Source organism: Tauraco erythrolophus, chromosome 7 (assembly GCF_009769465.1).
Source record: "Tauraco erythrolophus isolate bTauEry1 chromosome 7, bTauEry1.pri, whole genome shotgun sequence".
Taxonomy (NCBI): domain Eukaryota; kingdom Metazoa; phylum Chordata; class Aves; order Musophagiformes; family Musophagidae; genus Tauraco; species Tauraco erythrolophus.
Window position 1 is genome coordinate 60,897,599 of NC_141471.1, and position 26,379 is coordinate 60,923,977.

The following is a 26,379-nucleotide window of genomic DNA, read 5'->3' on the forward strand; positions in this document are numbered from 1 at the left end:
TCCGAATAAGTTTTTCTATTCTTTCTGAAAGGTAAAGCTAAATATGCCCCTGTATAACTACAGCACCCGACACCACACGTTGTCACCAGGTTTTTCAGGTGCTATGAGGAAGAAGATGATGGAGCCACTTCTACCCCTGAGAGGCTACTTGCTCTCCTTTCTGTTCTGTTCTGTGCGAAACTCAAAACGACTGTCTCGTGCAGAGTATTTGGGGAATCAAGGGTGCAAAAGCCAGCCTGGCTGTGTAGCACCTTCCTACTCCCTTTGGTGTCCCAGCAGCTCCCCAGCACTCCCGTGCAGAGCTCAGCTGCAGCCAGGATTTGGCCCTGCAGCACTTGTTCTTGGTTGCTATTTTGTCATGCTGCCAGAGTGCCCATAAGGAATGCAAGCAGGAAAAGGGAAACAGGGCTTGCTTTTTTTTTTTTTTTTTTAAAGTGGTTGTATTTCATCTAAACCCGAACAAAATGTTACAAAGCAAAGACATCAGAAGCTGATGGCTTTTTTCTTGGCTTCGTTCCCAAAGGCTAGAAAAGCCTTAATCAGGCCTTACAGGCTCTCTTTGATAGCTTCACGTCTTCCTACCTCGTGAAGAAGTGCATGAATGAATGGCTGCTGTCATTCCGAGTACAGCATCAGGAGGGTAACATCAAGACCAAAGGGTATGCTTCCCGAATTGCCTTGTTTAGGAAGGAAACCGCCACTTGTGAGTCATTTGTGACATTGCTGCCAGGATGTTTTATTCCGTTAGGAGGGATGCTTGAGGACCACGTTTTCAGGCTCAGTATCTCCGGTAGCAAAGGAACGAAGAAATGCTATATGTCTCCGATGGGGCATCCAGCTGAACTCCCATGGCTTTTTTTAGCATACAGGAGAAACCGAATTGTTGGTAGAGATTTTTTTCCTGCAAATAGTTGTGTGCTGAGCGTGACTCTCTTGCTTCTCTTTGAGTATTTGTGTGCTGCTGAGATAATTTCTAGCACTTTTTCCCTTTCTCTTCATAAACAATAAAGTAAGAAAGAGCAGCAAGTATGGCTTTTGCAATCAGAAAATTCATCGTGGTGGAAACAACAGGTTATCCCTAACATATGAAGAGATTTGGCTTTACTGAAGGTTTTAATCCTCCAGACTAGAAATGTGTTTTAACACTGCTCTTGACTTTAGGCCCGTAGACCGTTGCGTAGGTAAATTCGGTGGGGCAAGACTCTCTTTTGCTGTATGTTTCTCTGGAACAGAGAAATGTGGGCCCGTGATTATGGCTCCCTGCTGCAAGGAGAATGCAAACAACTAAGTCTCATAGTGAAAACTTTCAGTGAGATTATTCTTCTGACAGATACTTACTGTAGTTTATAAAACATGCTGTATACTTCTAGCATACTATTCATTTTGAAAATATTAAAAAAATTAAGCCCTCTTATTACTTTAGCATAGGATAAATAGCCCACTTTTAATCTCTCATTTTATTTAATATGTTCAATGAAAACATATGAGATCATTGAGATTATAGAAATAGCTTTGGCAGCATTTTCTTATTTAGTTGGACGGTGACCTGTCACTTGGATATAGAGCTCTCTACACCTCTAATACTAAGTTATTTGCTCTCTGAAGAAGTGGTATTACCAGCTCAGGGCTGCATAAATTTTGCATTTCTAAAATCGTGCACCATATTCCACTCTGTTATCCTAAGAATCTGAATCTTCTATGGATGTGCATGGACAAAATTGGTGAGTATTTGTTACAACAGATAAGAGTTGTTCTGAAGTTTCTTTCACTTCCCATGTGCAATTTTGCTTTTTCTGCCTTTGTTAACTTTTGAGAGTTTCTGTGGGTTTTTTTTGTTGTGTGGTTTTTGGTTTTTTGGGATTTATTTTGTGTTTTTTTGTTTTTTTTTTTAAATTAATTAATGATCTTAGAGGTTCACATGCTATGCTCCATTGATCTGGAGTCTACCAGAGATTAGAATCACAACTCAGGCAACAGCAGCGCTTGTTCTCCTGAATACTGAATATCCAAAGCTATCGTAATTAATGGTGCGTCTCTTGGAAAGGATACCAAATATTACGGTTGAGGATTGCAGCCAATTTCAACTATTAGGGCTTGCTTGCAAAGGAAGTTAGAGGGAGGTTATGAGTTTATCAGTGCTCTGGCTGCTCTTTTAACACCCTGCAGGAACCATACATACATTTGGCGCTTTGTTGGCCTGTGGACATCCCTAGTATGAGATACCCAATACCAGTTTGGTGCCTTGCTGTAAAAGTGACCGGAGGGGGCACTATAACCTGCAGCCCATCCTTGCAAGCTCTAAGGCAAGCTTTCAGAGACAAGGGTGCAACCTAATACATGGATGGAGGATGATGGCCTGGGAAGATAATGATGTGTTTTCCTACTACAATCTTTTTCACCTTCATCTGAATAATCTAGTCCTGGCATCTGTCAGAGACTGGATATGGAAAGAGATAGTTTGGGGACCTAATCAAGTCTTAACTTGTCTCTTGGCCTTTCTGGCTTCGTCACAGTCTTTTGGTAATGTGCTCCAGTTCTGAACCAGGAGGCCTGTTCCTTGAGGCTGGAGGTACAGGTTTGTCTCAATGTTCATTACATTTCTGGCTTTGTGTTTCAAGTAAGGGAAGGGATTTTAAAGCAGTGACATATAGCTAAGATCAGTATCATCATGGTGCCAGCTTTGATTACTTCTGGTTATGCCTAAGAAAGGTCTCTATTTCCCTGTCCTTCCTTTGAGTTAACTCTTCTTACAAAGTTCTTAGCACATACATTTTGTACCCCTTGAATATCTGGTGTATACTATTGTGTTCAGTAGTACCTCAAATTTCAGATTTTCTAATTACCTTGGTTAGTATAATTTTCCATTTATGTAAGAAGCTTTTAATGAACTGTCTTGTCATGTTTTCATAAATACTTTGGCAGTCAAACATCAGTTATCCGGACTTTTACAATCACAAAGAAGTTGTTCAGGATGCTTGTATTAGAAAATAGCACGAGACCTCCGTGCTGATACGTGAATGCACTTGTATCCTGTATGTGGATGTTGTGTCCAGTGCAGCAAAGCAAAAGGAAACCGGAAACCAGGATGAAAGCTTCACACGACGTTTGCATGGAATGTTTCTCTGGAACATGGTGAACATCTTAGTACACTCAGTACACTGAATACAATAAGAATTTCTTTTAGGGTTTAACTTTGAAGCTGTAATCTGTACTGATCATGAATGAATTTGCTAATGTGAGGAAATTGGGTATAAATGGCAAGTAATTGTGTCACCAAGCAACATCATTCATGACACCCTTCATAACCCTGAGAGGTTCTCCAGCTGCCAGGCTTGGCAAGCACATTGAGTATCAGCCCAGGATTCAATGGCAGCTCTAACTATATGGCAGTTTGGGTCACGACGTTCTTATGGACCCTGCAGAGCAACATTTCTCCCCCTATATATATATTTGGGAAGGCAAAACTCAGTTCCAGTGGGGTGCAGGAGGCAAAAACTGGGAGGGGTTGTTGTCTTTGTTTCTGCTGCTATTTGCTCAGCGAATGTGGGTTACTTTGCATCACGTGCCTGTGAACTGTGCAGCCCTGGCACGGCTCATCCCCACGGCCACTTTACTGTGCCATGTTGTACGCCCTTCGTACGGCCCCTGCGCCTGGTGTCCCTTAGGTATTGTAATTGCGATGGCTCAGCTGCAAATAGCTTTGGTTGTACTCAGTTACAGAGGAAAGAGTTGGATTTTCACTGTTTCAAGTTAGACCTAATAAGCATGGGAGATTTCATATATATTTTCATGCTTCTGTGTTGACAAATGAAGACCAGAGTTACCCAATAGGAAGTTTAATTTTCTAGTAGCTGTCAATGGCTTTACCATCATTAAGACGTGAAAATATATTTTGTAATAGATGTATGTGTGATTCACAGTTCTCTTATTTTGGCCAATGGATTTCATGCCAGGGAAATACTACAGAATGTGCAAGTTATTGTTTTTTTTTGTTGTTGTTTGGGGTTTTGGTCTTGTTCTTTTTTTTTTTTGGCCAGAACTGGTATTTAGTATTAGCATGCCTGGATACCTCCCTGAGGATTAATTTATCAAACACTAAATAAAACATGTCTTCTGACTGTTTTCTTTTTCCTAATGTTTATTTTTCATGCCAATAGAGAGGTTGCTTTTTAAAATAGAAAGTGGAGGGAAAGCAAGAAAAAGACTTAATAGGAGAAGAAAGATGCTGAAGGAATGAGGGATGGGGAGCCAGTCTATTGTGCACCAATCTATCACTTTCTCTTGGGAGAACAAGGAAATGACTTGTCTATAAAATTCTCATTAGCCTAAAATAAGCAAAAATCTCTTCCGGAATCTTGTTAGGCAATGTCAAATTGAGTAATAAAGGCTTGTTTTTAATGAACTCCTGAGGACATTGGTTGAGCTTTAGCACTACTAAACTGTCTTTTACAGTCAATTTCTCTATCTTCGTGATACTACTCTGTGCTTCGGTGTCTGGGGAAGAAAAATAAGGGTCATTTAACAATGTTACTGGATTTGGAAAGACAAACAGCTTCCTGATTGTCAACTTGTCCACATGCCAATAACAAAACCTGCTATAGTTCGTTTCTTTTGTTATTTCTGTCCAATTCAATATGAGGATTATTGTTTTGGAATTAAATTGCTCTCTTTCAAATTAAATCAGCCAACGGTTGGTTTATTATGTTTGAAATGAAGGTGCTCAAGTAAGACGTGTGCAACATTGAAACAAAGTAGCTAAATTAGAAGTGATCTAACTATTAAAACTTCGTTTTTCTGTGCGGGAATGACTCAAGTCTAGAGAATAATTCTGCTTTTATGAGGTGACTAGGAGGTAATTAGCAGCTTCCACTGCGTATACAACAATTGACCAACTTCAAAGTATTCAGTGGTTTGGTTTGACCCAGATAAGCAACTTTCAACTTGCATGTTTATCCAGGACTTATCTGAACTATTTGGGTTGAAGTAGGTAGTAGGAACAAAATGTACAACTAACTGAAGGTTAATATTTTACATTAATAAAACAGCAGCTATTTTTAAAGAAAGAAGGAGGAAAGACTGAAAAATGAGGACACACTCCTTGGCTGATATGAATTACCTTAGTTCTGTTAAAATTGATACAGACCACTGATATTTAACTTCCTTCTCTATGTGGAATCCTAAAGGTTTTCCTTAAGGGGTATTTGTCACGGGATCCAATTTACCTGTTAATGCCGAATCTGTTACTTTTCATGTACTACTTTCGGGTTCCCCTCTTGAAAACTTCCTCTGTGTAGCCCTTTCTTTTAAAGTTTTGTTTTAAATATGTGTTCAGGCAGAAGTAAGTGGGTGGCGTCTAAGTAATTGTGCTAAGCTCTGATCTTTCTCGATCTATTCTTTTCTCCTGCTCTCCCTTTCAAATGGTGGATGGAGACAGTAAGTTAATGTAATAATGTTTCCAAAGGGAATTAAAATGGCTTTTAGGAACTTGAAGTATGTTCCACCATACTTGGTTGTAGAAATTGGCATCAGGGACTCTGCTGATGCCTTTGGGTATGAGATACTCAGTGACTGCTACTTTCCAAGCCAAGTATGATAGACCTTTAACCATGGATGAGCTAGAATGGCTCAACTGAGTTGGCGCATGGAGGCAGGTGGGTTTCAACTCAGATGAATTTAGGTGAGTTTCATAAACTTCCATGCCACGAATAGGTGAACTAGGAGAGTCCGGGTATATGTTTGCAGGTGTCAGCTGACAGATTTGTCCATTGAAAGGGAGGTTCAGAAAAACTAACTGGTATGTGAGCTTTGTTTCTTTTTCCTTTTGAAGAGTGAGTGGTGGGCGTAGCTCTGGGGTGTGCAAAGGGCAGAGTGTCAGGGCACACCTCTGGTCAGGAACAGGTTAAAATCTCACCTGGAGATTGTAAAGCCCTTCCTTTCTTGCCCAGTCTTCAGTTTGCCTGATCTTCAGACTTCCTCCAGGCACTTGCCAAGCCTGTCTGTGTTACTGGCTAACTCTCCCCTTCCTTCGTGCTGTTTTCTTCAACAGAGCATCTGATGAGATGCAGCTTCCACCGTGCCTTGCATCAGTGCTTGCACAGTGCTGCTCTGGCTCCTTTACTCAACCTGTTGGCCTGTGCCAAAGCTTGGGAGCAGTCTTAGTATCTCCAGTGCTTCTGTTTTCCATCCTTGGTCCCCACTTATAAATTTCCATTTTGCTGCCTGCAAGCTCTCCCTGCCATATTACTTCTGATATGCCATCCTCCAGTGCTGCCAGCACCACGTATCAGAGACAGAAGTGGCTCGTGGGCAGGTGGAGTTCGGCTCCCTTCTTGCTGCTTTCCACAGGGAAAACAGCTGGCACGGAGGGGCGGAGGATTTTGTAGCATGGCTTGGATAGGCACTTCAAACAGGAGCAGCGTGACTGCACGGATGCACCACCTTCTTGCTTTCTCAACCAGCCTGATCCTTGAACTGAAAATTTCAGTTTAGTATGCACATCTGTACATGCAGATTAGCCCAGGGTCATTAGCTTTCTTACAGAGAAAGCACTTCAAATTAAAGAACATAATTGGTGAGCAAAAATATGCAAGGTATTTTGCAGTCAGTAGTAGTTTCCAACTTGGCCTTTGATTCTGCGTGGTGCTGAAGACACCAGATGCGTCCAGTAAACAACACACAAAGGTATTTAACGACACACCTTGTTACATCTTGAGTGTCTAACACGTGTAAAACTCCTCCTCAGACTGGGACCAGTATGCCAGTATGGCCTGGATTTCTGCAGCTCGAGGATGCCCAAATGCATTGAACAGGCTCTGCTGTTCATCAGAATTTGCAGTAGGCAGTTAAGTGAGACTGTACTACAAAATTAGCTCGATATTTTTCAGAATGGGACTTCAAAATGTTTAAGAGGAGTATAGGGCTTCAAGTTCCTCTTTTGACATGTTACCCTGCGTGTATAAGAGCTAATGCTATTAATATGCTGAACACTTTTGTTATTCAAAAACGGTTCACAGGGACACTGCTACTTAAAGAGAAAAAAGTGAGATTCAGATGTATACTTTGTACCTTTCAATATTTGTCCTGTACTGCCCAAAGCAGTTCAGGACAGCGCACCCTACTCAGCAGAGAATGACTAATAGTAGCTGCAGAGGTAGAGTGTGGAAAGAGAATGGTGCCGTGGGCATGGTTTGACTGGTAGTAGTTTTGTGCTTGGTGACTCTCTGTATATGTCTGTGTTTCAAAGTCTCTGGCAAGACTCCTGGTGGCTTCATGGGCTCGTTGATGAAGCTTATTTTGAATAAAATAGACCCGGAAAAAACCCTCAGAGCAGTATATAGAATATGGACATTTTTCCTGCAGAAAATGGGGTATGTGTTGCTTCTAAAATCGTTTTTCAGAAACAGTTTAGCTGTCTAAAGAATTAATTTTTAATTGAAACAGTTTTGTGTGAATAAACTACTCTTTTAAAACAAATATTTTATTTCCACTTAATATGCCTTTTCTAGTTTTGCTTTTCTGCTGAGTTATTTTCTTCTTATCTTTGTGTTCCTTTTTGGTTTTCCCTTTTGCAAAATATCAGAAAACAGTGAAAGAGTGGGAAGGGAAACTAGTAGGAACATGTAATCAAAAATGTGAAAATTAATGTTTGAGGGTTTTCTTCCAAACAGCCCAATGAAACTTCTTGCACAAAAAAAACGTGTGCTGATCATGTGCACGGGCTAACCAACCTGTGTTCTGTTAACAAAGTTGTCATATAACAAAGACATATAAAGCCAAACCCTGTGGGACTTCAAAATGTCCCTGCTCAGAGAGTCATCACCCACACAGGAGAGCCTGATGTTTTTTAGTTTATGTGGATGTTGATCCCTTCTGTTATGAAAGCGAAAAGGTTCAAAGGAGAGGCAGCTCTGCCAATGTCAGTGCGTCCGTGCTGGTCCGCGCTGGCTGAAGAGCTCTCCCAGGGGTTTTGGTTAATGGATGAGGATGGCACGGCCAGGCTGGATGATGAACGTTTCCAGCTCTTTTCTTACCTTTTCTGCTCCATCTCACCTTTCCAGTGCATGGGTGGCTGAGCAGCTCCTGAATACAGCAGAATAGCCACTGACATCCATTTTTAGGTAAATCGTTACTAATTTCAGTTGATTTGAATGGTCGTGGTTTGTAAGGAGTTTGGCCAGTCACGCACCAGGAGAAACTGTTTTGGAGGGTGTTGCTGTCATAGAATCACAGAATGGTTTGGGTTGGAAGGGACCTCAAAGACCATCTAGTTCCAACCCCCCTGCCATGGGCAGGGACACCCTCCACTACACCAGGTTGCCCAAAGCCGCATCCAACCTGGCCTTGAACACTGCCAGGGATGGGGCATCCACAACTTTTCTGGGCAGCATGTTCCAGTGCCTCACCACCCTGCTCGGGCATGATCCCTCTTGTCAGTCCCAGCTCCTAGCTCTGCTCTACCTCTTCTTTTAACCCAGGGGACAGGGTGAGGGGCATTTAGGATGCTGCTCTGTGATCCTCAGCAGCAACTTCCCACGGGATCGGTGTGTTTAGTCGGACTGACGTGCTTCTGTCTCTTCTAGATTGCAGTTTCGGAGGAAATACGTACAACAGCTCTATGAAGTGGCACCTCCCTAGCAATCCCTGTGTTATGTACCAGTGCCAGGTAAGGGTGTCGTCGGCATCGTGCTAATTGAGTCGCGAGATTTTCCCGTGACACTCTGAGCCTTTTGTATCCGATCCAAACAAGCTGAAATATTTTATACCCAAAATGCAATATGAACTTTGCATTTAAAGTAATTTAAATCCACTCAGATGTGGACAGCTATAACCAAATGTTCAGAAGGAGAGGTTTATATGACTCGAGTGCCGTGATATCCAAACGTTGCTGAAGGAGAGGTACGCAGCCGTGCCATTTCCTGCTGTCTTGACCTGGAAATAAGTCTTCTTTTTCTTTTTGGGATGCTAAGCCTTTCATGAGATACAAATTATTATTTTAGTAATTGCACACTTTTGTGCGTATGTGTCCTTTGGTTTTACTTGGGATATTCTTTAAGAGAAACTCGCAGCGAAATCTTTTCCTGGGCTCCTGCACTATTAACACAGTGGTATTTTTGGTAGTTTGCCTATCTGCAACCACAGCATTTGCAAGATTGTCCATTTTCAAGCACAAAACAGATAAATATGTAGGTAATTTTAGTTTCTGTCTGTGAATAGATCTGCAATTTTTGCTGATAATTTGATCCAGTTATAATAATAACAACACTCAGGCAGCTACTAAGAATCACAACTGTTGGAAAAGAGGAGAGTTGAATGAATATGAAGAGCTTCTACAAACAGGAGAAAACGGTTTCAAGAGTTTTCTCTTTTTCTGTGATACTTCTGCTCTACAAACTCTATCCATGTTTTTAAAGACAAGTGTACTGAGAAGAATGAAGTTGGAGCAGCAGTATTCTGTATCCTTGCACTTAGTGAAAAGATACTCACACCTTAAATTTAGATACTCTGATCACTACTAGCTACATGTAATGAGCAATTGTTTATTGCCTGTTTCAAGGTCTAAATGCAAAACTGGGTGATCCTGTTTACCCTAGACCCACACATCTAAAAAAAACAGGTTTCCCTTGCCTCCAAATGCACAGCTGCAAGTGACCAAAAAAAAGTAGCAGCCTTTTGTGCATAGATCCTCCCACCCAGATTTGTTCAGGAGGACTCTTGACTTCTCCAACAAGAAGTACAGGAAATGTTAATTTGCTAATACTTATCAGGCAAAGCATCAAAGATAAGTGTCTCCCCTCTAGAGAACAAGATGCTTTTATCTGCTTTCTAAGTCTTTTTTCCTCCAAGGGGAGGGGGATGAGAATGCCTTGTGTCTGGCCTGTTTTCACCAGAGCTGCATGGCAGATTACCGAGGCTAAGGATTCCTGATAAAGCAGGATTCCTTTTCCTAAGAAGGTACTTGGTTTCTTACCTGATGCATTTTAAGGCAAATCTTGTGTCTGGAGTCAGGGAGACTCAAGTGGATCTTTTGACTGTGGCTTAACCTGAATCCTGATACCAGGCAGCAGGTACAGAAAGAAAACAGGTTTTGAAACTCAGTGCTCCGCAGCATGCACGGCGCTTTAATTGTACCACTAGGAATTGTGGATTTTTTGCTTGTTAAAGCAACCACAACGCTACCGATGAACATGTCTGATCTGCTGATCTGCCTCTCTTTCAGGAAGGAGTGATCGTAGAGTCGGAGGTACAGTGTGTTGTTCATTGCAAAAACCCTTTCAAAGTCACGGGAATGTGTTGTCCTGTGTGTCCAGGTGAGGTTTCATGGGAAGATGCTGTATTTCTAACGATAACCATGGTTACCTGGGAGGTTGCCACTAACTTCTCCGTTATACTTGACAAGTTACTAAAATGTGGGCCAGTGGCTCGCAATCCACTAAATGACACAAGAAGATGCTTTTCTGTGCTTAGTATTTTTTAGCAGAGGACATGCAGACTAGGGGGATGCGTAGGCAAGAGCCTGTGGCAATATCCACATGGGTATTTATGTCATTTTCCAGAGGGTCCGTCATCTGGGTTTGCCTGGGTGATGACAACAGATTTTGTTAGCAGTGGGGAGTCTTAAGAGTAATCCTAAAAAAAGAGACTCACTTTTTGAAGGGGAGTGGGAATGGGTTGCTTTTGCAATGCACAGAGGCAAATTCACATGGTTTTTATAGGCTAATTTGATTTTAACCGAGGTTTTGTAGGCAAGCACTGCTCCAGTTGTGATATAATGGGTTTATTATATTCTAATTTGTTACAATTTCCTCCAACATCTAGTATAAACTCAGGGAGTAAGTATGAGTAGCAAAAAATCAAACAGCTTAGAAAAGTGTTTCAAAGCTACTGTTAATGGAAGACCTGACTTAGCTTTAACTTCGCTGGTGCAAATTTATCTGCTATAGAAGAATACTTTCTTTCTCCCAAAAAGATATTTTGAGGTTCTCAGGGCTTTTGTAAAGGCTTCTCAAGTGATTCGGATCAAGTAGGATGGTTCAATTTGCTTTTGGTATTGTCCTATGGTGGGGTGTGTTATAGCTGACAGACAGTATCCTATCCTGAGATAAACTTATTCAAATGCTGTTTTCCAGGTTGTATATTTGAAGGGAGACATTACAATGAAGGAGAAGAATTTAGGCCTGAAGGAAATAAATGTACCAAGTGCTCTTGCATTGTAAGTATTTGCCTTTTGGCATTGTATCTCCCTGTATGAACTTCAAAAGGCACGTTATTATTGCCATAACAAAGCAAAAAATAGAAGGAATTCAACACTATTATGCATTCTTCTCTTGGAGTTCAGGTTTCTATTGAAGATTTTACTGCACTGATACGTTATATCACTCATATTCTGAGTTTATCATCTTTTTTGTGACCTTACACTGTATGCAGATAGAGCAGGATATTTGGGAGGGAGTCAATGTGTTAAATTCGTGATGCTTTTTTTTTGTGACGGGATCATGCAGGAGGAAACAGAAAGCTTTTTGGGTTTCGTCTATTGATCAGCATTTATTAGATGTTTCCTTAAACCGATCTTTCGCAAGGATTCCTTTCAGAGATGTATGCGGCTGAATTTGCTCTGAATTACTGAGTGAAAGGATGAGGATAGGCTCCTTAGGTTGTCCCAGGTGGATTTGGGCTTGACACTTAATGAAAAGGTCATATCCTGGATTTTATCCTTGACTAGCAACAATATAGAGAGGAAGTAATAATTACATCCTTTGGGCAATGAGCACAGGCTTCTCTTTCACTTCCATTAAGTTAAAAGATAATGGTGTGTGAGTCGGGGCAGATAACTTTGACTTCGTTGGTGCAATCTCTGACACCAGTAGAACGCAAAGTCCAAATCACTGCTTTTGTTGCCATCGATAGGCTGGTTATCAGCACAAAAGGCAGGGCCAGGGAACTTTCCCTTTCAGTAGAACACTGAGAGTTTTGTCAGTGCCAGACACAGCTCTCCTGCATCATGAAAATAAAATGAAAAAGGGAGAAGGATAAAATTCAAAAATTAATGTGTATTTATACATACACACACGCACATATTTAATGAAGCTGCTACAGGGAACTTGGACTGTCATGGGAAAAAAAAAATCCTGGTAATCTGCAAAATTAATTTACACTAATTGTCACTGCTCCTGTGGAGAATTAGGCTTCTAAGTAGTTTTGTTTTGGTTTGGTTTTTTTAATTTTAATGTGTAATAATGAAAATATGCTGTCACACATGTCACGGTAATACACACCCCGGGCTCCTGTTCTGCTGAACGCCTCGTGTCCCAGGCTGAGGAACGTTGCTTCTGCTGTACTCGGTGGGTCCTCCTTTCGTTTCAGCCGTAAAGCAGCAGCTTTACACTCTGACTTCGCTTCGTCATGTTCCTCAGGGTCAGGGGAAGGCAGGTCTGCATGGTTGAGAAGTCTGTGGAGACATGCTTGAGTCTCTTCAGGCTGCGCTTTGCTCTTTCATCAGTTCTGTACAGATATTGCCTATTGCCCAGTTGTACACGTGTCAATGTCTCCTCGAGCAACTTTCCTTTGTTCCCTAAATGACAAAAGCAACTGTGCTGAGAAGAGCATGGGAGGTGGGAGATACATGGGAGAGAAAGAAATATAATATATATAATATAAAGAAATATAGGAATATAGGGTCAGACCTGACAGTCTTTCCTTGACAGTTACCAGTCTCAGCTACGTTAGAGAAGGAAACGTGTCAGCTACCGATAGTAAGACATGTAAAGCTCCAAGCAAGAGGCTTCCTTCCGAGAAAGACAGTGTGACAGTTTTGGATGTTGATGACATCTACATAAATACCCAGCTCTCATTCTGAATCTTACCGATAGCAAAAGAAGTGCCATCTCTGTGTAAGCCACACCTGACCTCCCTTCCCTCTCTGTGCAATGCCTTTTTTTACCCTCTTGCTTGTTTCCTTCGGAATTTGAGCTCACGCTAATTCCTGTGGAGTTTAAATTGGAAGCAAGCAGTGGAGGCATCCTCAGGGCTGCGACAGCGGTTTGGCTGCCTGCTTGACATCCATTCGCTTTTGGGAACGAGTCACCAGTGAAGCTCTTATCTAAGCAGCTGGTGGTCTCATTTGAAGATACCTATCTAGTGGCGTGGTGTGATGGGAACGGGCTCGCGTGTGATGTGCTGTAACAGATGAAAGGTAGCTCCTTGCCCCACATTAGATTTCTTCTGAGGTTTCAGATGGTAACTGCTCAGTGAGTCTTTTGTGGTAACGCGGCAGAGGAAGTGGCATAAATTATTGCCAAGTTATTTCGGGGTGGTGGTGTAAGGATTCAAACCACTCTCGCTTTAGGGTGAATTCTGCATTTTGCTTGGGAGAAAGTTTTCCCAATGGTGGATAATTCTGGACTCCATAGGCCATCAGTGACCCAGGTGTAGCTCAGGCTGCAACTGTGGGTAGCGTTGAGCAGGGAGAGAGTAAAGAGGGACGGCTGTGGTTTGTTTTCCTGGAGAGATGTAGGGTTGTCCCACACTCACCAACTCTGTTAAAATGAGGAATTACTTACAAAAAAGGAATTTTACCTTTGCAAAGTGATGCACTCAAAAGTCAGCATGTCAGCAGGAGCTAGTCTTCGGAAAGCTCTTTGGTAGTTCAAGTTTGTGGTGTTTTCAGCTCAAAGCAGTGCCTACTAGGTACTGTTGAGCTCCTAAACAATGCAAAATGGTTGTTAAGGTGTTTTTGTTGCTTTTCACACACATTGCTTGAGCGAATGAGGACAAAATGGGTATCTTAATAGTCGGGGGTCCTGGTCTTGGTGGAGTGGAGTGACTGACTTGCACTCCTCAGCCCCGAAGGGCAGGGAAAGCCATGGCATGGCTATACATGGCAATTTACTCAGTCCTTACTCATTAATATGGTTTCTCTTTAACACCACTTGTGGTTCTAGTTATTGCCTACTGAAATCCAGACCAAACCTACCAAACTCATTCCCTGTAGGTCACTGAAACAACCCATGAGCTAATAATTTTAGGGTAACTCCCAAGCCAGGCAGCGAGGCGGGAGACGTAAAGCCCCATATTCCATTACCGCTCTCCTGAGCGAGCCGCTCCTTGCGGCGACTGAGATTTCGTGCTGAAAATGAGAATGTATTTCTCATTCTATGCATAAAAATCTCACTCAATGCATATTGCCTGTCAGGAGCGAACGAGCTGGCTTTTAATGACTCGGTTTCTCTGGGGAGAGGCGTTTGTGTAAGGAAGGTGGACGGGATAATGGGGATCTCCTCGCACCCCGGCTGAAACCCAGCTGTCTCGCAATAATTCATCTGTCTGGCCTGTTCCTGCTTTTCCTGATAGGCTGGCAGCCTGTTCTAGGGAAACCTTGGATATTTTCCCTACCATAAGCACCTACTTAAATGAAGGACTGGCTGCTTTAATCAAGTGTTATTTCTCAGATACTACTTTTATGAGGTCGAGAGTGTGTTTCTGCTTGCAGAGTGAGAGCACTTGGCTTACATGTTTCCTTTCCTACAGCCTGCATTAAAATAGTCAGACTGTGATTATCTTCAATGTTTTCATTTTCTCTTTTGATGTAGCACGTTTGGAAGGGGAAAAAAAAAAAAAAACACAAACAGCGAAGGGAGAAGGAGAGAGAGCCAGGGAGCAAGGAGAGGAGGTTTGGCAGGAAAATGACCTTGTGTGAGAGCGGTAACCATGGAGAAGCTTATCTTTAAATGGTAGTATCCAAACTCATAAGTCGCCCCCTTTGACTCACACCGCCGTTACCCAGACCGTGGGCGCTACGCGTTCCGGCATGCGAGGCATGCGGCGGTACGAGGTACCGCCACGCTGAGAGCGCGCAGCGCCACGGAGATGCCCCAGCCCGGGATCCAGGTCCCTCCATGCCCCCATGGGGAGAAGGGGAGCGAACCCGCTTGAGGAACGGTCGGAGGCTGGATTACGGCAGGGCTGGGAGCGGGAAGGGTCATGCCATCTGTCTTGCAGGGAGGCACGTCGCAGGGATGACCGTGGGCAGGGTGGTCACGCACGTTTTGTCCTCAAGCAGCGTTTTGTTTCTTGGCTGCTCTTCCAAAATGATTGGAAGGAAGTGAAACTCCAATGGCTGGAAGCAGAGCACGGGGGTTTGGGGCCCTTGGAGAGCTGGGCTTAAAAGCATCCTCAGCTCCATCTCCTTTACATCATCGGGGGCTTCGACACCGCTGCTCAAGGCATGCACAGCTCCTGGTCTGCAGGTGCACGCGTGGGTCTGTGCAGGAGATATCTTGTCGCTTGTGTTCCTGAGTGCTAGGGTGCAAGAACTGCGCAATGAAAGTTTTGCACAAAGTAAAGGAAATGGCACCGAGGAAATCTGTTCCTGAATCAATGAGTAACAGGCGTTGCAACTGTGATAAGTAATGAGAAACTACATATGTTAGTGTTTTGAACACCGAGGGAGGAATTCGTCTTGTCTAGCTCCAGCTATTCAGAAGTAATGTGTCTGGTCTGAGCTACTTATCTGGGCTCCTTTTCAGTTAATGGGGAGAGAGGGATGTGGAATGGATTACTCTCTGCAGATGCCTATCTTCCTCCACTGACTGCAGGGGAGCCTACCCGGCTCCCCGGCCTCTGAGATGGCTGAAGATAGCTGAGATGGATCCCACCTCTGCGGTCAGCTGGGTGATAAAGCACTCTGATGCTGCTTTAACAGCTTGGCTTTAACAGATATTGGGGGCTGCTGAAATACGTTCCCACCACAACGGGCTGCAGGCGAGATGCTCCGGTCTACTGGGAAACTCGGGAGAACGCTCAAATGTATCCTCAGTGAAGGCTGGTAGCAGAAGCTGTGTCCAAATTCAAATTTCCATCCTCAGTGCAATGCCAAACTGATCTTCCCAAACTTCCATGTAGTTCAGCTGCTTTGATTCAGCTCTAAACCCCAGCAGACACTGTCTGCCCCCACTTTGGGGGCTAAGAAAAGTAGACAACGAGTTATAGTCAGGGGTAGAAACACGAAGAGTTGGTCTTTTGGTAGGAGGAGTGTTCACTTTCTCAAAGTTAGTGACATAAGTGAAAGTGGTTGGCTTATGGGTAGATGCAAATGAAGAGCAGCAAGCGTTGAGAAATGGGATATGGAGGGATGCTCCCTGTGTCTCTCTGGGAACCTCATGTAAATTTGTCTTCAGATTTTTTGGAAGACTAGAAAGTCTGATTTTCTGACTAGCCTAAGAAAAACACAATCTTCCATGTGGGTGAAGAAGTACGGCTGTGCAGGTAGGTGTGAAAAAGCAAGGACTTGGTGTGTGCTGAAAAATAATACAGCGTAGAGGCATAGACAGTGTCCTGTTACTTATTCTTTCTGTAGCTGACTTTCTTCAGACTTCAGAAAGTATACCCAGTTCCATGGGGATTGTACACTCTGTGTGCAATGTCTGAAATACTGAATTCTTTTAATTTTTGACATATCAAAGTTTAAAAAAAAAAATATTTTGGACATTTAAAAAAAATACTGGTTGAAAAACAGTATGAGTTTTTTAGTTTTCTCTATGTACATAGCCATTTTTAATCCTTATTTTGATTTCCCTCAAAAAAATGGAAAAATTTTCTCAAAACCAGTGTTTTTGAGAAAAAGTTAAAAATAATTTTACTAAAAGTCACAGAGTAAAGTTAAAAATAAAATTAATCACAGCTTTTCTGAAATACAAGTAAACTTTGGAACAGCAATGCAAGTGGGCGTAATTCAGTGTAATTATTCAGTGTAAACGGCTCTTATTCATAATAAGCACTTCAAATCTCAGACTTCAGAAAGCATCTTTCTGTCACAGGGTCTCGTTTCTTCCCTCTGTGGGTATATTTGAATTTCATCCTACGTCTATCTTACCTGCAGAGCTTCCTAGCTCGCCTAGTCTGAGTGTGTTTCCAGCTCAGCCTGCAGAAATTCTTTGTTATACTTTTGATTTTGGTGAGGATCGAAGGAGACTTTCTGTGCAGCGAGAGACTGTGCCCAGTTTGGGCACATTTCTGGAGGAGCAGAGAGATTGGGCAGCTTCCTGAAGATCTGGCTGGCTCTTTAAGGATCACGAGCCCGCAACACACAGCATCTTTCTCATATCCCCCTTCCTTCCTCAGAGCCTTTTTCTTGCCCCTCCAGCCCTTCAGGATTCAGTTCAAATTTACCTTCCGTGCTTCAGCATGATCCGTGCTCCTCTGGCTGTGCAGTCAGAGGGGTCTACCTCTAGCTGTTCTCCCTTCTCCATCATTTTACATAGGTAGCATACATACGTAGGTACCCAGTTGTTATTTCTGAGGTGGCATCTGTGGCCACCAAAGATGAGTGCCCACTGTGCTTTATATCATAAGGACACGTATTCCTATTCCCAAGAGAAGAGAGCGTGGAAGAAGAATGTGAAGAAAGTTAAAATGGTGATTTGGCAGATTTCTGCTGGGAGTTTTTCCTGCTAGAAAAGGAGGGCTGAAATGCTGAGGAATTGGAGGAAGGAGCTGTGCCTTTATAAGGCTCTTGTTTAGACAGAGACTGTCTTTCCAGTTTGACGATCCAAGATGGTATTGTGATAATTAATGAGCTAAATGATACTAGAAGCTCTGAAAGACTTAGAACTTCCTGGGTACCTGAAGGGCTTAAGTAAATGCTGATTAACAATGCCCCTCAACTGTGCATTGCAGGAAGAACCTCTTGTAGTACAGAGAAAAACTGTCCAGGACTTCTTATCATTTAAAGGGAATGAATGCACAGAGCAGGATGGATTTTGCACTCCTAAAGCATATAAAGAAAAAAATAATGCAGGTTGACTGCTTTTAAGTGGTGATAATAAAGGCTTATACCTCACATGCAGGTTGTTGTAGTTCTTGAGAGCAAAGGAACAGAGCTTATGCTGCCAGGTATCTGTCCTCCTTCTCGTTAAACTTTTCCTAATTAACAGGCCGAGATTGATTGTTCTTATTGGCAAAGAAGAATTAAGTACACAGAGCTTTGACAATAAAGGAGAGCTCTTAACAGGCAGTCTCTGATGAGGGGGCTATTTTTTGTTGGCATCAGGCTGCAACGAAGACTGCAAATATCTGCTATAACTCACTCCTGGCAAAGGCAAGGAACTACCTTGGAGGGAAAACAGAGCAGTAAGATGGCAGAAAACAAAGAACCTGGCTAAAGTAAGCAAACAAACAAACAAAAAAAGAAGCTGCTGGCCAGCAGGCGATGAAAGGGTCGCACGTGGTTTCAGAAGTGCCTGGGGAGGACAAAGGTTTTATGTGAGATGGCTGTAGCACTTCTTGTAAGCGGCTTCAAATGGGAATGCGTGTGGCATCTCGTGGGAACGCTTGTGTGCGGAATTGATTTGGGTCTAAAAGATTCCCACAAGTTGTGGTAGGAAGCAGTAAAAGCAATAGCTTGTCAATTAACAGGGCTTTTGTTTGCCAAACATTTTATGAAGAGTCCAAGACCCTTCTGGCTGGTGTTACAATGAAGGAAAGGCTGAGAAGAGTAGGAACGCTTGGCTTTCATGTTTGTCACCCTTTCAGCGTAAATAAACTTGGATGTTACAGGTTTGGGAGTTGTTATCGGATAACAATAGTTAATGATTTTAAACTTGCACACAGCCCTCTGTGTCCTGAGACAAGATGCCTTCGTACGCACGATACCGCTAAACGAATTTACACAGGAGAGCTTAGCTAACCGCGTAACACGAACTTGTTTTCCTTTGTCCAATTTTCAAAAGCTAAAAAAAAAAGGAAAAAAAAAAAAAAAACCAAGATTGGAGGCAATACATTGCTGCATGTGGGGTTTCGGGTTTTAGGTTTTTTCCGCTCTCTCGAGTCTGACCTCTGCGTCACTTTGGGTAGCATATTTTTTTCATGTAATTGTGCTGTAGCCATTGACTTTGTTCATATTTAATATCTTTTGTAGAAGACATAAAGCGAAACTTGGGATCATTAAGTTTGAATTGCGGTTGAGACCTAGTGTGGTTGCCAAATTCCATCTTGACTTGCTAGTAGTCTGCCTAAATTCTCCTTGCTCTTTCCACCGCATCCTACAGCGTTGCTTTTGTTTTCTGCCCTGGAAGCATTTTGTCTTGATAAGGGACCAAGTTTCTACCCCTACCTGATAAATTGTTCTCCATCTGGGATGTGTGATAAATCAACATTTCTTTCAACAAAACAGTCATACAGAACAACTCCTTGGATTCCATTAACTTTTTATATGTTAATGAACACGTTTATTACTTTTGTTGCCTTATTTAGTGTTGAGAGACAAACACATTTGATAGTCAAAGGGAGGAAAAGGATACCCAGTGAATTATTTTCAGGATTGTGACAGACTGTAACTTTTTTACTCAACTCATCCTCTTAGGCTGAGAGCAGGATAGACAGAATAATTCATTGGCTGTCAAAATAGACATGCGAAACAGAAAAGAAAAAAAAAAATTCTTTGAGACATGACAGTGATTTACTTATTCTGCTTTTAACCTGTCAGAAATAAAATTTGACTAGGAGCCAAACTGTCATAACATCTTTGGCAGTGTGCTGTGGGTGCATCAACCTGAAGGAAAGATGCAGAAATCCTTGTGGGCAACCTGGGGTTAGAGTCAGCAGTGGGACATAAGCTCCCAGCTTTCAGTGCAGGTGCTTAAATATGAAAGGTGAGTCCTTAAAAATGCTTTCTAACTCTAGTGACAGAAATTGCCTGGATATCTTAACTTTCTTCCAGGAAGTTGCACTCTCACGGTACCTAAACTTCTGTCCCAAACATGACTAGAACACTATTAAACTTGACAATCCCAAGCTTCATTGAAAATTCAGAAAGTTTTCAGCTCTCTGCCAGAAGCTTTGTAACGAAGCATTGAGATTTTCTACAGAAAGCAGATGTGTGTGGGGGTTTTGGATTTTTATTTTTTTTTTTTTAACTGGAGTTTAGTGGCATTACTCAGTATTTTGTGCTAAAATCATTGAAATGGAAATTTCTTTATCGCCCTTACTTGGATGTCAGAGCCAATGCAATTGGAAGTGCAAAGTCCAGATTTCCAGCAGGCTCAGATCTGATGTTTGAGGCGTCTGAGCCCAAAAGAATTTGAGTAGCTTGCATGCTTTGTGTTGTTTCTTTCCCCTTTTTTCTTTTCTCTCTCCAGAACACGGCCCTAGGAGTTTTCTGAGAGTAAGACAGAAGCTAATGTGCCCTTGCCAATAGTATCTTTCTTCACAGGAAAAAACAGAGCTGGCCTCAGCTCTGGGAGCATAACAATGAGGAGAGTCTTGTTCCTGTTACTGTCCTCTGCTTTGCACCCAAATACTCAACATGCTGAACAGAAATTTGAAAATGAGACCAAGTATGTGAAAATAATTCATTCAAAAGACTCAAAGGATTTTGTGCTTTCAGCGCTCAGTCTGTTCTCTGCCCCCTTTCCTAGTTGCAGCACGGCTTTCCTTCTCCTGGATGCAGCTGAATAGCAATTCTTCCTAGCAATCTCGGTTGCTGATGCACTATTTATTCTTTCAGCAGCCAGCAGGACTGCCCTGCTCTCTGTCCTTTGAGGTCAGTTTTTTTAATTCCCCAAGGTTCCTACAATTACCATTCCTCCCCCTCTTTATTTTTTTTAGTGCTGCACTTCAGCAAGTATGGGTATGTACATGTCTGGGACCACGCAGGGAGGGAAAATCCGATGTTTACTATATCTTCTACTATCCACTGCTCTTTGTAGTTGACATGCACACGTGAAATCTCTTATCAGTAGTACTTGCACAACATTTGCTACTATGGCTTTGTCTTTTTGATGGTGAACCTGGTTCTAACACAGTGAGCATTTTATAAAGTAGCTAAATGGGAGTAGGACCCATAAAAGTTGACACCTGGTGGAAACCAAGCCAGGGAGGCATTTTCTTTCCCCATGGTGTTGTTACATTCCTCGTGGTCAGCAGTAATAGCTCTGCCTCCTGAAGAATGGGCTGTGGGGTTTTACGCCGTGTTCAAATGGGCATCGCTTGAAGCTTTAGCTCTTATGGTGTTTGCAGGACACATTCTTGCTCTCTGAGTATTGATTGGGTGCAGCACTGGTAACAGCAAGAAATTATATAAAATGAGGAGTAAGTTACAGGCTACTTTGAGGGCCGAGGGGGATGGAGGGAGAAGGAACATGCTTATACATCAACAGAAATAGCATCAACCTGTGTAGCACATTTGCTGTTGTTCCCTGAGACTGTTTTTGCAGTATTTCTCTGAGTCAGACAACAGCCTAATAAGGATATTATTAATCCATCTAATGACCAAAAGTACTTTTTGCAGTTTTCATAATGAGTGCCTCTGTTTCTATTTCTAAATACCTTACCCGTCTGCCTCTCATTGCTGTCAGTCTCTGGGAAATCCTTTATCTCAGACTTTCTTCAAACTTACGGAAAGAGAAGATGGCAAAGTTCCCAAAGCAGACTTGGATTTTGCTTGCTTGTTCCCTGAAACTGCTCTTCAGACTTCAGTGAGTAGCCTGGTATACTCGGATTAGAATACATTTTTGATTCCTGTCTTGATTTTTCATGTAGGGCAAAGGGTTTCAAACAGAGAGGATGTTCGCTTCTCAGGATGTGACAAGGTTTAGCAAAGGGGAGCCAAGTCATGCTTAGGGAATAATTTTTTCTTTCATGAGGTGGTGGTTGCAAAACGATGTGTAAAGTGCACGGCTCCAAGGGGAACAAGCAGGGCTCAAACTCACTGAAACCCTGGAGCTGCTATAGCAAGGGAAGGTCCCAGCTTGCCCTTGAAAAAACCAGGGGTATCCAGTTGGTACAGAGATAAAAATCTGCAATTTACAGCTCCCCACAAATTCCTTCATCTCTCCTTCATTTTGAACTCTATCTTTTTCTAAATACTTATGTTTATTAAAGTGGGGAGGCACACATAAGATGTGTCCTTCAAGTGGGCAGATGAAAGTAAAGGCAAAAAAAGAATTCATGCTTTCTGGTGTACAGGATTTATACAGTATTTGTGCTCTTGCAAGCAGAGTAAACCACTCATATTGGGAGTAGGAGCTTTAAGTCAGTATTGCAAAAATGATTTCTAAAATCTCGTTTGAAATTCATATCAACTTTTATCAGATGGAAGACTTTCTCCTAGGGATGACACTTGCCCACAGAAGGAAAACTGAAATAAAATGTAGCATACCACACATGCCCAGTCAGAATAGCTTCAAATATTCATATCTAGAATGCCGACAAGCATATTTGTGGTTCAACTACACAATAGATAACAATTTAATATTATTAATCAAAAATTATTTAAGCACGCGATCTCTGGGTAGTGTATAATATCGAATCTATGAAACTCCACTTCCCCATTTCCCCAATGCTGAACAGTAATTTGGATAAAATTTAGTCTTCTATAGTAGCTTTCAAAATCGGCAGTTTAATAAATCAGAATCAATATGTTGAAAACGTGTAGGAGTGTAACAATTTGTCTTCAACAGCCAGAACACCAGAATGAGGACGTGTCAGCCCTATGAAATAGCATCAAGATGTTTCTCTCCAGGCTGTTGACAGAAATCAAAGTAGAGGTTTTTTTGGGAACTCAGAGGTTCAACATTTGAGTGCAGAAAGGGAAGCAATGAAAGGGAACGGGATGGAATTTTTCAAACATGGTAGTGATGATTGTGCTCTTAGTTTTGACTTTTAATTCCAAAATCTAAACAGCCTCAAATAAGACAGCGCTGAATACCGCCACCTCTTAGTCGAGTGAGAAAGTCTTAACAGCACTGGCTTTGAAACTCTGGCTCTAGGGAAGAAGTTTGTTCTGGGCCTTTTAAACCCGATTTCATTCAGACTCAATGTCACCTCCTTTTCTCTGATTGAAGCAAGGCTGAATTTAAAAGGTTACAAATATTGAAATGAATGCGGTTTTCTAGGATGAAGTTGAGGCAGCTTTGTTTTTAAGAATGGAATCTGGGAGCTGGGTTGGGTGGATATAAACATGAGAAACTAATTATGTCCACTGCATAATTTTATCACCTATTTCCAGAACCCTGTCAGAACAGCAGCCTGCTGTCTTTGGAGATTGCTATGTGCTATCTCTACATTTTGAAGAGAAAGTTCTCTTTCATGTCATCCCGCCCGACCCCTGATTTCCTGCTTTAATTAGCTTCATTTCAGTGGTGTTAACTCGGGGCAGATCGAGTCCTGCCTTTGTACCTTACTGTTCCGATACTCCGGAGCAAATACTGGCAAACTTTACAGTAACATCTTGCATAATGGCTTGGAGGCCGAATAGAACATTTAGTCTAAATGAATCGTTTTGCCATATTGCCAAAAAAAAGTAATATAATGGGGGGGGCAAAGAGATAACGCCTTTTTTTTTTTTTTTTTTTTTGTTTAAACTGGCACAGCCCTAGTGAAATGGAAAAAGGAGGCGGGGGGGGGGGGGAGGTGCACTCAGGTCTCTCGATGACCTTTTCTGCACGGCCCCGAGGGTCCGTGTCCGTGTGTCCCCGCGGACCCCCGCGCGGGGGGGGGGGGGGTGGGGGTGGGTGGTGCGTGTCCCCGCCCCGCCGCGGGGCGGCGCTGCCGGGCGCATCCCCGCCGGGCGGGCGGGCGCCCCGCGCTGGTGCCCAGCGCCACCTGGCGGCGGCGGCGGGGAGCGCGCCGGCGGGGGGGGGGGGCAGGCGGGAGCGACAGTGACCTCGTCCGGCATCACGGACCTTTTTCAAGCGGTCACTTTAAAACCAGTATGGAAGCAGGTTTGGAATTGGAGATTTTGTTTAGAAAGACCGGGAACCGTAAAGAACGAAGGCAGGCAGAGAGCTAAAACTCCTTCAGTGAAGAAGGAATTGTTCAAATGGCTGAACTTCTTCACACCGGGATTTGGCGGGGTGATCTCCACCGCGCCTTGGTGGGCTCAGTCCTGGTTAGGCTTTATGAGATGTGTCCCACCGAGGCGCTCCCAACACTCATCGCTCAAAAACGGCATTATCCCCCGGCCCGGGGGGAGCCCCTCGCGGGGCTGCGTGGGGAGCAGAGAGGTTTCGAGCCTGGCCGAAGGGTGTTTGCTTCCTGTTTCCAGCAGCACACGGAGCTGCAGAAAATGAAAGTTAGTTTGGAGCGATACGAAAGGAGAAATTACCCCAACTGGAGAGAACTGTAGCGGTAGAAAGCACCGTGATGTGCTACAAGCGGCCAGACGGGCTGTCCCCCAGTTCAGAAGCTCCTGAGCAGAGAAACGGCTAACGATGACTACATGGACAATTAATCTTACTAACAGACCTTCAGTGAGAACCATATTCAGAGATTCCGTCAGCTCTGTTTCTGCATAGAGTGAAAACCCAATTTAGATGTGATTTCTTAGAACCCGAAAGGACTTGACCTTTTTTTTTGTGTTTGAGCTGGCTTCCTAGCTGGTGGTGGTACTGTGTCGGTGCTTGACTGATGCCTTTTAGTAGTGCTCCTGTTCTCTGCCTTCTCCTCTCCCCGTAGTCATTTCTCTGGTAATGAAACTTGGATCAGCAGGGTAAAACTGTTGGATTTGATTTCTGGTGGCTGCGTAGTTTTTTTTGAAATAGACTTTCGCATGCGTAGGTTGATTAAAAAAAATTTCAACACTGGAGCGGCAGGCATTAATATATGGCTTTTGTTTTTCAGCCTAATTAAAATGACAGGAGGGAGGAAATCGAAACAGTTGTGCTCCGCTGGGGAGTTAAAAAAGACGGTCAGCTGCAAGTGCTAAGTTTGAGTCGTTATTTATTATCAGAATGAAGATAAATGAAGTCACCACTCATTAGCTGATGTCTTAACGAGCTCCGAAGTGTCTTTGCACACGCAGCGGACTCCCGAGCGGCCGCTGCTCGGCGCAGCCTCTCTGCCTCCTCGCAGTGGCTACCAGGATGTGTTGGCGTCGCTGCGGGCGATCCGCGCTCGAGGTGCCTCCTCTGTGGCTAGTTTGAGGTGTAAGGTGTGCCCAGGCGGTGCAGCAAGCTGACAGCAGCGTGGGACGAGAGGGTGGCTGAGTAGGGTGGTTGGCTTAGGAGGTGGTGGCTGGTCGGTAGCCACGGTCCTGCGTGGCTTAGCTACTCAGTGTTCGTGTTGCCACTGAAGTCACCATGTAGGAGACAACTTTAAACTTACTAGCACTCTTTTACAAGGCTGGGAAGGAAGGAAGTGGCTGGAGATGTTTGTAACCACTCTGGTAAACAGAAAACAGGTTTTTGGGTGGTGAGCCTTCCTCTTCTAGACCTAAGGGGTAGCAGGACCAGCAGGCATCTACTCCCCTTGTTCTTTTAGCTAGCAGGAGCATCCACTTCATGAAGTAAATAATTAGGAGGGTCTGTGCAAAGTGCTGCTGTAATTTAGAAGGAGAAGCAATCTATGCCCTAATAATTCCCATTCACATTTTATTTCCCTCATGTCTGAAGGGAAGGGCCTGGGGATGGTGTAGCAGACATGTAGAATAAAGTGTGAACACTTTATTTCTTTTTCCCTGTCATAGTTTAACCCCAGCTGGCAACTAAGCCCCACACAGCCACTCACTCAGTCCCCCCGGTGGGATGGGGGAGAGCATCGTGGGTTGAGATAAAGACAGTTTAATAGGGAAAGCAAAAGCCATGTGCACAAGCAAAGCAAAGGAAGGAATTCCTTCCCTACTTCCCATCGGCAGGCAGGGGTTTAGGTGTCTCCAGGAAAGCAGGGCTCCAGCACAGGTGGCGGTTACTTGGGAAGACAAATGCCATCACTCCAAACATCTCCCCGCTTCCTTCTTCTTCCCCCAGCTTTATATGCTGAGCCATGATGTTGCATGATATGGAACATGTTATTGGCCAGTTTGGATCAGTTGCTCTGGCCATGCTCCCTCCCAGCTTCTTGTGCACCTGCACACCTGCAAAGCACAGGAAGTTGAGAAGTCCGTGATTTCTTAGCAACAACTAAAAAGTCAGTATATTATCAACATTCTTCTCATACCAAACCCCATACTAAATCCAAACCACAGCGCTATTCTAGCTACTAAGAAGAAAATTAACTCTATCCCAGCCAAAACTAGCACATTCCCTTTCCTTTCTCTCCTTTTCCCTCTAGCAGAGAATGACTTGCTAATCCTGGGAAAAAGCTACGTGCCTGAGTTTCTGTTGGGGTAACCCTGGCTGCCATCTGCTTGACTTCTCATAGGGAGACAAGAGGATTGTTTTGTTGTGGTTTTTTTTTTCAGACATCACTGATTCACTCACAGTTGACTATTTCAAAAGAATTATCTTGGGCTACTTAGCCAGTGTCTTTGTGCTCACTAGGGCTCTTATGGACACCTTTCCATTGTGCATGTTGCCACACTGACCTGTGCAAGTGCTTTATGTATCCCAGTCCTCTGTTTGCTTGTTCAGACATCAGGATCTGCAGGCTGAGGCAGAAGAAAAGTTCATC

General features: G+C 43.2%; 1 protein-coding gene across 1 annotated transcript in view; it reads left to right on the top strand.

Moving 5' to 3' along the window:
* BMPER (BMP binding endothelial regulator) overlaps nucleotides 1–26,379 on the top strand; it is a 147,599-nt gene that overhangs the window by 30,196 nt on the left and 91,024 nt on the right. Inside the window, exons 4-6 of the mRNA XM_086614458.1 lie at nucleotides 8,580–8,662; nucleotides 10,217–10,307; nucleotides 11,127–11,209. Coding sequence (XP_086470584.1) covers nucleotides 8,580–8,662; nucleotides 10,217–10,307; nucleotides 11,127–11,209 — 257 coding nt within the window. The remainder of the gene's footprint in view (nucleotides 1–8,579; nucleotides 8,663–10,216; nucleotides 10,308–11,126; nucleotides 11,210–26,379) is intronic.